The sequence below is a fragment of the Carettochelys insculpta genome, chromosome 3 (genome assembly GCF_033958435.1).
Source record: "Carettochelys insculpta isolate YL-2023 chromosome 3, ASM3395843v1, whole genome shotgun sequence".
Taxonomy (NCBI): Eukaryota; Metazoa; Chordata; order Testudines; family Carettochelyidae; genus Carettochelys; species Carettochelys insculpta.
Genome location: NC_134139.1, coordinates 56381229 through 56395837, shown reverse-complemented (window position 1 = coordinate 56395837; position 14609 = coordinate 56381229). Strand labels below are relative to the sequence as shown.

General features: G+C 45.1%; 1 protein-coding gene across 1 annotated transcript in view; it reads right to left on the bottom strand.

Moving 5' to 3' along the window:
• Nucleotides 1-10432, bottom strand: part of LOC142011070 (calpain-8-like) — a 45358-nt gene extending 34926 nt beyond the window's left edge. The window contains exons 1-2 of the mRNA XM_074989908.1: nucleotides 10136-10432; nucleotides 4481-4550 (exon numbers count right to left, since the gene is read on the bottom strand). Coding sequence (XP_074846009.1) covers nucleotides 4481-4550; nucleotides 10136-10372 — 307 coding nt within the window. The 5' untranslated portion in view covers nucleotides 10373-10432. The remainder of the gene's footprint in view (nucleotides 1-4480; nucleotides 4551-10135) is intronic.
• Nucleotides 10433-14609: the final 4177 nt, after the last annotated feature.

The following is a 14609-nucleotide window of genomic DNA, read 5'->3' as shown; positions in this document are numbered from 1 at the left end:
GGGCTTTGGAGAGGCGAGGGGTTGCCCCTCCAGGGAGGTTGGGTAGGGGGACACAGGCCCTCCCACTCCACTGTGTCCTGGCCCAGGGCCCTACTGATCACTCACATCCTGAGCTTGGTAGTGGGGATCCAGGCCGCAACACACCACCATGGGCTCAACTTCCATCGGCCCTGAGTCCTAGTCGGCTTGGTCCGCTGGTCCAGGCTGGTGGGTCTCCTCTGGGTAGGTCGCCCTCAGTAGATCTAGCCAGTTGGACATCTCCATGTCGTTCAAGTAGTCCACTGGTGGCAGGACTGTGGGCTCCTGACAATCGGCGGCCTCAGCGCTGCAGGCGTCAGGCACGACTCCAGGACTGTGCTCTTCTGGAACCCCAGGGTAATTAGCCATGGGCAGTCTCTCCAGGCCTGGCAGGGCCTTGCGGGAGGGGGACCTCCACCTGCGCAAGGGCCCCGGTAGATCTGGGAAGTTGGGGTAGTGGCCCAACAGCAGGCTTGGCTGCGGCTGCCCAGGCTGGTCTTGGCCACTGGTGGGGGGTGAGGGGGCAACTCCCATTGGCAGGCTGGTCAGTGGCAGGTCCCCTGCTCCTGGTGCCCAGGAGCCTGGTCAGAGCCCCCCGCCCTGCTTGGAGGCCTGGACCTTAATGGGCCTCAAGCCCTGCACCGGCCCTTCTGGCTCTAGGCGCTGCCCTCTGCGGGGCGAGGCACAGGTGTTCCAGCTCTGGGTCTGCCCACCAGGGTCTCTGAGTGGCCTCCTCTGCCTCTGAGTCAGTGGGAGGCCACAGCACCTAGCTACAGTCCAGCTCTGAGGATAGCACTCTGCCAGCTGCAGTGCAGAAGTTAGGGCGGCAATACCATACTCATGTTGCCCTCACTTCTGCACGGCTGCTTTCAGAGCTGGGTGGCCAGCTCCAAAGGCAGTGCTTCTGCTAGCAGCTGTGCAGAAGTAAGGGTAGCAGCACTGTAACCCCCATATAAGAACCTTGTGATCCCCACACAACTTCTTCATGGGGCAGGACCCTATAGTTACAACACTGTCACATTTCAGATTTAAATACCTGAAATGTTGAAATTTACCATTTTAGAAATCATATGACCAAGAAATTGACCAAAATGGACTGTGAATTTGGTAGGACCCTAGTTATAAAGATATTATACAGTGAAACTTTTTCACAGAAACTGCAAATAGTAAGCGAATGCCTATGTTAAGATGCCAAAAAAAAAATCCCCAAACATATCGAGTAAAGCTCAGGTCTACCTTTATTAGAAGACATTTCTCACAGCTAGATTTTTTTGCCTGAATGAGCAGTTTGCATAAAGATGATATATGCACACATATAGACAGTGTGTGTATGGGACAGATCTTCAACTGCTGCAAATAGGCATAGTTCCACTGGCTTCCATGAAACGACACCCATGTACACCAGCAAAGCTGTCCCTCTGTTTCTAAGGGGTGTACAGCACTTCAGGTGCCTTCAGAATGACCGACACTTTATAAATGCAAATGAAATGGATCTGGAAAACTATTTTAAGGGTATTTTCTATCCCAGAGGGTGTAAAATATTTATTTTTTTAAAAATCTTTGCCACTTCTATCTGAGGTCTTCAGCAAATAATTTTAGGGTTAACTTACTTGGATAGTTGTTATGAAACTTCACAGGTGACCTGTAGCTAATATAGTATGTGACTCTGCATTTTAAGTTTTAATGAGGCCATCAAAAAGAAGTGGTTCAAAGAGTGCATTTAAAATATTTCCAAGCTTTCAAGTTCCCATCAGACTCACCACGCTGATATTCATCTAACTTATGCTGTTGTGAAAGAAGTGAATTTTAATGGAGTAACTCTGGATTTCCTGCTTTTGCTCCTGGAAGCTCAGACCTGTGGTGGTCATGTTACAGTGAAGAATCAAATATGGCATTTAGTCCCTTAAGGGACTACTCAGTGGGTCACACAATTGACTCGTGTAAATATGTAACCAAGGTTTGTTTCAATAAAAGCATTTTACATGCACATGGAGAGCATAATAATCAGAACTTTGACACACAAACTATGAGCTCATATAACAAAAGGCCCACTGTGGCCTTGGCAGCGTAAAGTGGTTATGACCAGAACATTCAAAGATAAACTCCCTGGTTACAGTGTTCACCCCCATTGATTTTATGTATGTGTGTACTTTTATAAAGGGACAGATTACAGAATACGGTGATAGGCTTTTCAAGGGCTGCAAATAGCCTCTCATTATATCATCAGCCTGACTGTCTACTCTTCGCAGAGGACAAAGAGGATTGTTTTGAGAGATAGTCTCAAGCCAGACAATTTTGATTCCTATTTCAAGACTCTCCCCAAAGGTTATGGGGTGATCAGCCCCCAGGACTCTGTTAGGAGATCTCAGACAAATGCCCCACCCCTAGTTCAGAGACGGGGGATGATTTTTAGCCCATCCGTGTTATTCCTGTTATATGATTTACTTTGGCATTAGTCTATGGTGAAAATCTCTGTTTACAAAATACAGCAAAGCTGTCAGATTGCACACCAGGGACTGAAAGGAAGAAGGTTAAGAAGGAGCTGGACTTACAGGCCCAGAGGGAGTCTCATTCTATTTATGGCATTATCTAAAATGATGTTGCTCATGTTTGTATGCCACAGTGGACAAGGCTGGAAGTCTGCTTCAGTCCCTTAGCTTGTGAGCTGCCACAGAAAAGAAGTTTGTATTCTAGGCATATAAAACAACCCACATCCATTACAGAAACCTCAAACTTTGATGCTGGTAAAAAACGGAGCCTTTACTATGCTTACAGCACAATCCTCCTAAAATGCAGTAAGTGATCTCCTATGCCCAGATCCAGCATTATGTGAGTAAATATTCTGGTTCAAGGACATGATTGTGCCACCTATTTTTAGCAAGTGGAACACACACACGGAGAGATTTTCTAGTAGTTGCTTTAATGGAGCTGTGTTTCCTGGGGCAGAATGTGTGTCATTTACTGTCAAGTGACTGGCAGGAATGGCATAAATCTTATTTGCACAATTGATGAGACTGCAGTGAGGTTAGAACTAGTGCATTAAGTGCCTTGGAGGGGAGGGAGCTCAGATGTCATGTAACTAATCTATCAAGTTCCTATTGCAGGGCTTTCAGTATTCTAGGCTTTGTGTTGGCAGGAAAGCCTGTAATGCTGCTGTGGCCGTTGTTTTCCAGTGAGGGATCTTATCAATTGGGTAGAAAGGAAAGAAGGCAGGTGTTGGGTGAGAATAAGGCCTTAAATAGGAATTAAAAAAATAGTGAAAGCCCCTGCTAAAGTTCTATGTAAAGCAGGATTAGAAAAGAAAGTAAGGGTTTGCTTTGCTGTGATGGATGATAAAACAACCTCCAAACATGCATCCGTGTTGCTTTGCCCTTCAAGGAGCAATGGACAATGCCACCTTACCCTGATCTATTTAAACTATGTGCCCAATGCATGGTTTCCCCTTTCTATTTTTGCAGCATTTGGTGCAGAACAGTGAGAGAATAATGGGGAAAGAATGTTCAACATGGAGTTGGAACAAAATACTTGTTAAGGAGGGCCCTGCTAAGTTGACGTGCTCCATTAATTTCTTAACAATGTGGTCAGCATTCCTAACTCATGGACTGCGGCCATGACCAGAGGGTGGTCCTCCTTAGGCTGGGGTGGCGGATAGCACCACGGACCACTGTTAAGGTTGTAAAAGAATTTCCATTTTACCCTTGGTTTCACACACTCACACCTTTCTGAAATATTGAGCTTCTGGGCTGAAATTGTCTAAGCTCGCCACCTGCTCTAAAGTGAAATTGGTTAGAAAGTCTAAATAAAATGCCCCATTATAAAAATGTGACAGGGTTTTTAAAAAACAATACATTATTATTGTAAAGTTATGGTGGGGTTTAAAAAAATCCCACAAGATTACGTTTTTCTCACTTTAAAAAAATACATTTTTTTTTACTAGACAAGAAGTTCTGTGGCACCTTATGGCTAACGGATATTTTGGAGCATAAGCTTTCATGGGCAGGTCTTTACCCATGAAAGTTTATGCCTCAAAATACGTTAGTCCATAAGGTGCCACAGGACTTCTTGTTTTTTTTGCAGAAACAGACTACTGCAGCTACATCTCTGATATTTTTTTAAAGTGATAACTCAAAAATAGCTAAACCTCAATCTTCCTATGTAAATAGGAATGAATGAGCAGTATGTGTGATGCTGAGTTGGAGGTAGAGGGAAATGATATAAAACCCCTCCTTGTAGATCATCAGTAGGGTTTAAACTTGAGACCTTCAGCAAGGACTTCAATTATCTGAGCTAAAAGACTAGCTCCATTACCTGGTAGTGGTCATAGGTTCTTGCCCTTTAGCCTCTATGTAGCACTGAATGAAATATAATATTCTTAGCTAGTGTTTTAAATGGCTTTTCAAATAGCAAAAAGTATTTTTCTTTCTCCAAAACAAGCAAAATTTTGATCAGTTACTCTACTCACCCAAGGCTCCTTGGCGAATGTCTGTCCGAGTGGCTCCTCCAACTATAAACTGAGGATTGGCACAAAACTCCTGAAAATAATTGAGTTAAATTTATTTTATTCTTGGTGGTTTGACAAAAGCTGCAGTTTGTTTCTGACTCATATTATTTCAGTGCAAAATCCAGAAGGAGAAGAAATGCAAATGTATACTTTCCAATATATTTAAAAGATCGAGAGTAAAAAACCACACTGGAAAGATGTTCTTTGCCTGTTTTATTAGCAATTTTGGGATTTAACCCTTTTATTTAGTCTGCAGTTCACTGGGCTCAGTCAATTAAAGGAGGTTGGTCACTTTTGCATTTTGATTCTCAGAGAGTAGCATGTTGCTTTTATGTAGACTAGTGTTTGAACTCCCCGCAACTATTGTCATTAAACTGAAAGGATATACATGCAAACATTTCTGTTCCTATTCGCTTTTAACATTCTCCCACTTTTTCAGACTCTTATTTTGGGGCTAGCCAGGTATTTTAAGCTAGAATGTCAGCTGTCTCCACTGCAAGTCCTATACCTTCCATCTACAACTAGAGGTGAAGTTGTCCATACTCAAGACTTGCTCAAAGGTGCAACTGTTTGCAAAGTCTGAATAAAATCCTCCCATTATTTTAAAGCTAGGACATGATTTAAATCTCCCCTCTCTCTCCATGGGCAAGTTTCACTTGCTCTGAACACTTCACACACATTTCTAAATGACAGTGATAGGCAGCATGCAGAAGTTTTGGAGGTGTAGATATGTGAGATTCCCAGTGGCAACAGAGCGCTGCTTCAGAATGCCTGTTTGTGGGTGGTGGTGGCCCCAGAGGGTGGGGAGGCCCTTAAGATTTCTGGTTCCCCAGCAACGGAAATTCTCGCAATGCCTGAGAGAAATTAGTCCTGGAGCTGGGTCTCCCTTGAGTCCTGGTGTGGCAGAGGAAGGTGGATCAACCGGTGTGTCTGAGATAAAGCTCTCTGAGCCGCTGCTTGTTTTCCTTATGCCTGCTTTTGGCCCACTTTTAAGCTCTCTGCCCGTCCTGCCTTGTCCCACTCTGGGTGGATAGTCTGTAGGAAGGGGCTGAGGGCTCTGACCAGCCCCTCCCCACAACTGCCCACATACTTGGCTCTCTGATATAGCAGCGCCTGGTGGTAAATAGACCAGTGTCACTCATTTTCAGCTAGAATATGTGTACAGTGCACTTAAAAACCTGGGGTGGCTTGTGCCAGCTAACCTGGTCTCTCACTGCTCAGCTAACTAGCTGTTTAACTGCAATGCAGGCATTCAGGCTGGGACCCGGGGTGTGGGGCAGAGCTTAGAGCTAACCATCTACCTCACAATTAACCCACACCTTAGCCTGAGCCCTGCAAGCCTAAATTAACTGGCACCAGCCACCATGGATTTTTAATTGTGGTGATGACATACCTCTAGGTACTTCTCATTTCTGAATCTCAGCCAAGTGACTAGACAGTAAATGTCTCCTTAGGCATAGTCTACTAAGCGCAGTAAAGAGGCCTGTGGTGAAAGTTATCTGTCCACCACTGTCCATAAAATGGCGGTGCTTTATGTACTCGGAGCGATGCGGGGGCAGGGGTACATTATCACTGAGTGTTTGTTTCATGACTGGCCATTTTCCCAGCAGGGACTTACGGACTTTGAGACACCACCACCCAGTTCAGACATCCGCAGAGGAAAGACAATTCCCTTCCCCCAGAGTGGAGCTTACAGCACGAAAACGCCTTGGAGAACAAAGAATCCAGGGGAGAAGCACGTTACTTGTCACGGAAGGAAAGGAACTCTTCAAACCGTCAGAAACAGATCCTGGTCTTTCTCAGGTGAACTAATAAGTGGCAGGTTGGGATCCTTTGCCACAACCTGTGGCGGAGCACAGAGCACTCAAGCTGCCCTAGTGGTTGCTACAGCATCCTTGAAGCTTCGATAATGTTCTACAAACAAGGGAGCCAACAACCTCTGCAGGCCCCTGGGCAAAGTGTGTTGGGGTAGCTCCACGCTCCCAGAAGGGATGGGGCATCAAGAAGAAGGGGAGGGGCAAGACAGACAGCCTGCCACACCAGCCAGAGTGCAGTGCCCACCCCCACAGTCATCAGAGCCACACATGTAGCAGCATCAGCAGCCAAGAGCCCTGGGCCCCTTTAAACCACCAGGCCCCAGGGCAACTGTCCCCTGAGTCCCCCCACTGGCAGGCCTGTCTAGGCAAGCGCTCTACATAGGGCATAGTCCAGCGGAGCTTCGTAGTTGTAGATTGTCTACAATGCCATTCCTCCCCCAAGCTCCCTTCCCCTTCATTTTGCTGCATGGTGCAGGGGACACAGAGTTCCCATCCCTGCCCAGGCTGGTTTTGCATCATTCAAGGCTACAGGATTTAGCCTTCCTATTAATCTTCAATGTTAAGCCTAAGGTTGTCCATGGCCAGCTAAGAGGAAGGTAATCAAGGTTCCTTGTCTAGGCTAGGCACTGAGTGGTGTTTAACAGCATGTTAATTCAAATGGGTGAGTTAAAATGTTCTCTCATCCAATGCCAAATGTGGACATATACAGGACTGAGTTTTCCCTAGCCCTCATGCAGTAAGTATTCAAGAGCCAAATTAGGAACGGGAGAAGTGCAAGAAAAGCATTTTTTTTAATGCTGCAAGTTTCAATTTTTAATTAATTTGAAAATTTTTGCAATATTTTGCACTTTGAATATTTCTTTTACAAATTCTTTCATCTTGGAGGATATGTGTTTCTCCCACCCTCACCCAGTGTTCACAAAGTCATTTCATCCATGTGTGAATACATTTTGTTATGTGCACCAAGTCATTCGCAGATGTTCACCACCAAAAGAAACATTGTCAGCTGTGGGTGCTCTGCATATCAGCTGACTGGCACCTGAATCTCTTCTGGGTGGCTGCCTAAGTGCTCAGCTTACAGGCAACCATGACCCCACCCCATGTTCTTTTCTCCTCTTTTCAAAATCAAATTTTCCATTTCTCACTGAAGAAAGAGAGAGGAAAAGGGAGAGAAACCAGGGAAAAAGGAAACCCAATAAACTTTTTAAAAAGCCCCAAAACCCTATGGTTATGTCTACACTAGCCCCTTCCTTTTGGCAGGGGCATGGTAACGAGACACATCAGAAGATGCTAATGAGGCACTGCCATGAATATGTAGTGCCTCATTAGCATAATGCCAGCTGTGTGTTTTTGAATCGCACGCTGCCCATGTGGATGGGGGCCTTTCAAAAGGACCTCCCAGACTTCGAAAGCCCCTTATTCCTAAAACCAAAGAAGAAGAAGGGGCTTTAAAAGTCTGGGGAGTACTTCTGAAAGGCCCCTGTCCACACAGGCAGAGCACAATTCGAAAGCGGCACTTTCGAATTGTGCGCAGCCAGCATTACGCTAATGAGGTGCTGCATATTCATGGCAGCACCTTATTAGCATCAGCCAATGTGGCTCGTTACCATGCCCCTTCTGAAAGGAAGGGGCTAGTGTAGACATGGCCTATATTTTTCATTTTAATCAACATTATTTTATTCCATGAAAAAGCTCATTTTTAAAACTTAGAAATAAAGTTAATTCCAAACTTTTCAACAAGATCTTCAAATGATGGTGTTTTTTTGAGAGGGGGTTGGGATTTTTAATTTTTTATTTTAATACAAGACAAATTTTCCTGGAATAATATCGGGCAGCACGTGATGCCATTAGTAAGTGTTAACTGGTGACACAACATCCAAATGCTTTGAAAGGTCCATTTGGCTAAGAATCAAAAGTTCAGATGCTTTTCTCAGTCATCTTATTTTACACAGATAAAGGTCAAAGTCTGCCCCTTTTAACTATGAAAGGGAGATATGCACACTGGTTGCTCCACCCCCTTCCCCAAGTAACAATTATTTTACACTAAGCTTAACTCACAAGTGTTTTTATAACATACAAAAACTAGGATTCAAGTGGTTGCAGGTGAAAACTGTCAGCTAAAGTGCATTACTAAGGCTAAGTCTATACAAAGGAAATAAGTTGATTTCAGATACGCAATTCTACCTATGGCATTTATATAGCGAGAATCGACGTGTCGGAGTCGAGTGATTTCCCTAGTGAAGACCTAGTCTCCATACTCTCACTTTGACCTCCCATACACCACACAATAGCGTGGAGTACAGGGGTTGACTGCTGAACCTAGAGAGATCAATTTTGCTGCATCATCATCAGACATGCAAAATCGAACTCCGGGTTGATCTGCTTAGTTTAGACAAGCCCTAAATTAAAACAAACAAAAGGACATTAGCTAATTCTAATGTACTAAGAAACTGGTTACATGTCAATTCTTACCCTAAAGAGTCGATTTAAACATCTCGTTTTCAAGCCAAGCAGCCTCCTAGCTTGGCTTCAACTCTTACCACCTAAAATACCTACTGGAAACATCTAAGACTGAACAGGGGGCAAGTGAGAGGGTCTTCTAGCATCTTGTCACTGCCTTCATTGTTTGGCTCTCCCCCTTTAGCTCAAGGTGGGAATTTTTTGTGCTTTCTTCAAACTTGTCTTACTTTGAGTGTAAAGTACCAGATCCAAAATGGGTTTCAGCAGCAGGTGACCTGACCACATGTACTTCTCGGACCATCCACAGTCTGGGCTTACAGGATAAATATGACTATTTGCAGGTCATTGACTTGATCACTGAACCATTAAGTTTCAGAGCATCAGTAATGGCCAACATTAGTGCATTTAGAATTACAAACAGATCTACACTTCATATTTCTAACTTCACATACAAGAATGATACATATATAAAAATAGGATATGTAAATTCTACACTCAGAGAGAGGGGAGCAGAGGCTCATTCCCTTTGACTGACTCCCATTCACTGGGACCGTTCACTTTCTGGAAGGCACCAGGTCTGAGGTTCTCAGAAGTGCCTACAGGAGTTCTATGCCCAGCTCCCATTAAGTTTCAGAAGAGATCAGGTGTCTAAATATCTTTGAAAATGAGGGCCCTAGCTTCCCAAGGCTTCTTTGAACCTCTGCCCCCAAACCCAACACTTTCCAGTGACTGGCCAGTGGATGCAGCAAGTCAGTGGCAGGGAGAGAATTCAATGGTAGGTCAGATTTTAGGAGCTCTTTTCTCTTTACCTTGCTGCCTCCCCAGTACTTTCACCCACTTCTAGCATGAAACACCAAGCAACCATTTTGGGGCTGTTCCAAAAATGCCAGGCTTTGTAATAAGGAAGAGGTTTTTTGAAGGATGTAAACTGGTTGTTTAAGGCAACAGAACACCAGGCAGGCCTGCCTGTGGATTAACAAAAGAGCAGCTAATGCTATGAAACACCATATAAACAGTAAACCTCCGCCTCTTAATTTATTTATTAATGAAGCTTTTGTAAATAGGACTATTAGTGACTTTAAAAAGTATCACCAGCAGTCCAACCATACGTAGAAGTCAAAAGGTCAAATTTCAGCGCTGCTTCAGAAAGGTTGCTGACCCTGGGTTAGAAACAGGGAGATGAGGAAAGATGAAAGTATGAAAGGAAAGGATAATCTAGGCCTTTTCTATACTTAAAGAAAGTTCCAGCTCAGATTCAGTTTGGATCTGAAGTGAAAGTTCTGCTTGAATCTGTTTTGATCTGAACCGAGTAAAACATGTAACAATAAAGCTCTCTTACCGTAGGTCTCTTCCAGACAATACCCTGCGTTTTGGGGGAATACAGCCCCAGGTCCCTATAGCCCAGGGAAGGAGGACAGGCTGGGAATTCTTCATCTTTAAACAGAGTGCCAGACTGCAAGCACTGCTGCCTCAGAGCTTCATAATCCTGATTTAAGTACTTCAGTGCCTTCTCATTGGAGCCAAACCCTTCTAATACGGCTCTCTCTTTGGACAATTTAGCTGCAACTCCTGCCATCACCCTTTGCCTTCACCGTGGTGCTGTATGAGAACAGGACAGCTCCTATCTCATGAGCAAGAGGGGAATGAATATAAGTGAGAGAACTGCCAGGCGGGGTGGAGCGAGTGAATATATTACACATTACCCCGGCACCATTAGAGGGAGGAGGCACAATGAAAGTGCAAATATGTACTCAAAAGAAAGGAGATCCTGGGAGGAGACAAAGAACCTGTACTAAGAACTCTGTAGATTCTGGTTCATATTACATTCTGTATTTGTATTATAGCCTGAGACTGCCACGTCTCTATATTTTTCTGAGGGCAGGGAACAAGGGGTAAAATATTTTAACACTAAAGATGATCCCAACTCACAAAATTCAAATCAATTCTGAGCCTTCAAGGGTGTTTGGCTTTCTGGCTACTGTTCAACCTTTTACAGAGGACAGAACAGGATCACAGTTCGGACTCTGATATCTTTCTCTGCCTCAAAGCTCAGGGATGTTCAGCTCAAGGGTACATTATTAGAGAAACGGGGGCCAACCACAAAACACAGACCTGGATTTCCTCCTCCACCACCAAAGGTATGGGGTTCTCAGACTCAGGGCCTCATTGATGTTTACGATGCTTTACAGTCAGAGAAATCTGCCTTAAGTGATATTTGAGGCCAGTTTGACCCGAGTGGAAATATTTTGGTTTGCTGAACTGAACCAATACATTTTGTTTGGAGTCAATTCAGCTGCATCTGCCTAGATACAGCAGTGTTTCATGGCCTGATTCTCTGCTTTTCGGCAGGCTCCTTAGCCAAACGACATCTGCCTTGATGCACTGCAGTCACCTCTGACCAAGCCATCTGATGCATCATGGGAGCCCCATGACATCAGGTGAATCATGGGAGCAGCAGTCTGGCTGAGGAGTCCAGGCTGCAGGTCCGGCATCCAAACTATATCTCCTTTGAGGCACTGCAGCACCAGGTGCAGGTACAGTTTAACATCAAAGTGAATACCAACACCTTTGATTTGGCTCAACAAATTGAAATATTTCAGTTCAAGAATGTTGAAATAGCAAAAAAAACGATGTTGAGCTATCAGAACATCACGCTTGCTGGCAGTTTTGATTTTCACTAAGCTTTAATGCTAATAAAGCTTGCTGTTAAATACTTGCCTTCACAATAAGCATAAGGTTTCCTTTGTCACTTTCATCCCATTTCGCCTATCTGGACCATTCCAAATCATTCTGCTCTCTTTTTTATACTTATGTAACCCTTCTGTTAACGCCAGATGCCTGCCAGAAGGGCCGGGTTCAACTCTTGTGGGGTTTTCCTATCAAGGATACAATCAACCGGCTCGAGCCCCCACCCAGTGGCCTGGGACAATTTCACCCCCGTGCTGGGTGCCTGTAAGGCGGTTCTCCCCACCCTCGCAAGCACAGAGTCTGAGATAGAAATGGCTTGTTTAATGACCGTAACCTATTCCAAGGTTACAGCGACAGATGCAGTATATCTCAGCACAGAAGAGACAACACTCCTTTTACCCAGATACCATCCCCATATGCAGTAGAACCCAGTCTCTTGCTGGGGCTCTTGGCCCTTTTCCACACACACACAGTTACAGGGTGTACCCTCTGTGGTGCAGTCCCAAACTCAAAGCCCACAGACACATCACCAGGGCAAAACTAGCTGTCCACTTGTCTGTAACCCCCCCTTGCTGTCACCAGCCGTCCGCCGTCGTCTACCGCCGCTGCTCCTACCGGCCGGCCGCTGGTCCTGCTGTTGTCCGCCAGTCCTAACCCCACTGCTTGGGACTGCCCTAAGGCAGAACCCAGTGATTTCAGCTCTGTGTGGCCTCAGATGCCACTCTGTGATTTCAGCTCTTGGTATCTCTAGTGTGGGGTTTCACAAACACCCTAGTATCCAGCTCTATCTTTTAACAGGTGGGGAGGGTTAGTCAAGCCAGGCTTATAGCTATATGGCCAAGGCATAGGTAGGGCCAAGGCACTCAGCAAGCTGGCTCAACCCATACCCCTCCCCTTGCTCTCTCACAATGCTTTAAACCAGGGAGCCCTGTGTAATCAATGTCTTACACAGCTAAGGCGACTGCCCTGTCCCCCACAACAACCCAGAGCATTGGTGAGATCTCACAACTCCCACCTTAAGTGTCAGCTTAAATTGTGATTTTACAACTACATGTTTACAATAGACCAAATCTCATGGCTTACTTGCTACCCATTAGGCTTTGCCTGAAAAGGTATCACACATGCACACCTTTTGCATTCTCATGCAGATGACCTCTGGCAGACTCATTCCTCCCAGCCTTCAGCAGCACTGCATTCCTTCTGCCACATTCCCTACACTTACACCCACCAAACACTTGTAGACCTGATTAATTTTCAGCAGGTTCCCCTTTCCCAAAAGATGTTTTCTCCCCACAACAAAACCAAACCACCTTTCCCTATTCAACCCTGCTGCCTCAACTTCTTTACATCCTCTGTAAATAAAGCCCTTATTTACACTTGCCTGTAGTGGTTCAAAAGCAAGCTGTACCTGAGAACACCTGAGCATTGTAAGATAAAGCAGAAGGGCAAAGGTATATTATCCAGTTTGTACTAAGCCCTGCTTCGGTCACGAGCCTACAAAAAGCCATAGACCTTTCACAGAGACGAACCAGAGCTGCTACTTTCAAGCTTCAATATCTGACGTAAAGAGAAACTTCCATCCCAGGGATATTTGTTCAGAGAGGCAATATTTTGCCTCTTTTCCCCACAAGGCTCTCAAGGCATTTACCTGGGTGTGACTCACCATTACAGTGCCTCCTGATGGTCACTCAGGAATTAGCTCAGTCCAGAGCACCCTCTTCCTGCCAGTGTCTTGCCCATGGTACCTGTTTGTTCTCCACCATTCATAACGGACCTGCGTCTCTCCCAGCCCCCAAAGCCCTTCCCTCCGGGTACTGCCCTGCTGCAGTGCCCTCACTTTCTGGGGTCCTCATCCTCAGGGAACCCCAAGCTCCTATACCCACCTTGCCCCAGTGACCCACTGCCAGTCATCGTCTAGCCCCGTGGTGTCCAATATGCTCCCTGTGTCCTACATGTCAAACAGAGAAGCGTATTGTGGCGAATGCAGCTTGGGGGGCTTGTCTGACTTGGGGCTGGGCAGCTCTGGCAGTGCAGCTCTGGCGGAATGGCTCTGATGAGTCACTCGGGGAGAGGGTGCCTGGTTGGAGGGGGTTGCACCAGGGTTGGGGGGTGGGCATGTGGTGATTGGGTGAGCTGCTTTTGGACACCACTGATCTAACCCCTGTCTCAAGTGCAAGCTACAGTCTGAAATAGCCACTCACTGTAGTAATGATAGGCTTGGTGTAAAGCTACAGGCCGAGGACAACAGTCAATGCTTTGTTAACATACAGCAAAGCTAAAGACCTCAAGCCTGAACAACAGTAGGTTGAAGCAAACACTGTGCTAGGTAGTAACAGAGAGATAGCCGTTGTCAAAGTTTGACTCAGACTCACAATTTATCAGACCACTCTGTTTTATTAGCAAAGCCGCTCTGCTAATACATTTAGAAGTGAGCCCCCTGAGTGGGGCTTGTGTCTCTTAATTTATACAGTTGTTTTTGGAGAACAAGTTACAGAGAAGTTACAGACAAAAGAAGAAAAGATTTTAGTCACCACCCTTCGAGATCCCTGAGACCAGTCACATATCTTCAATTACCTGCCACCCTTAACAATCTCCTTTAACAGCTTCCAGTTAACTTAACTAATTGCCCTTCACACCTTCCATTCTGATGCCTGCTTCTTAGACGTGCTGGCTCCATCTTAATTGCTTCTCCATTCAAAAGCTAACTGTCCCTACGTGTGCTCCCTCAGATACTTTGTAACATGTTTTGGCATGCCCTCTCATATACAATGTATCCAGCATGTCCCCTTATACAACGTTATACTTATACAATGTTATACTTATACAATGTTATACTTCCACAATCCCCCCTTTTGGTCAAGGCTACGCCCATGACCAACGACTTACTGGATTCCATACATCAATCGTTCTTTTTCATTACTTTCACTGGTGACATTTAACAACATTAGATTAGCACTCTGGTTAGGGGTAACCTGATGGATGGTGTGTCTTGTGCAGTTTTGGATACAACAAGAAATCAATTGAAAACACACAAAGATTATTAGAATTCCAAATAGGATAGTCAGGATTCCTTGAAACAACCAGTTTCCCAGACTAGAGAAATTGAATAAGTTACTTATCCATTT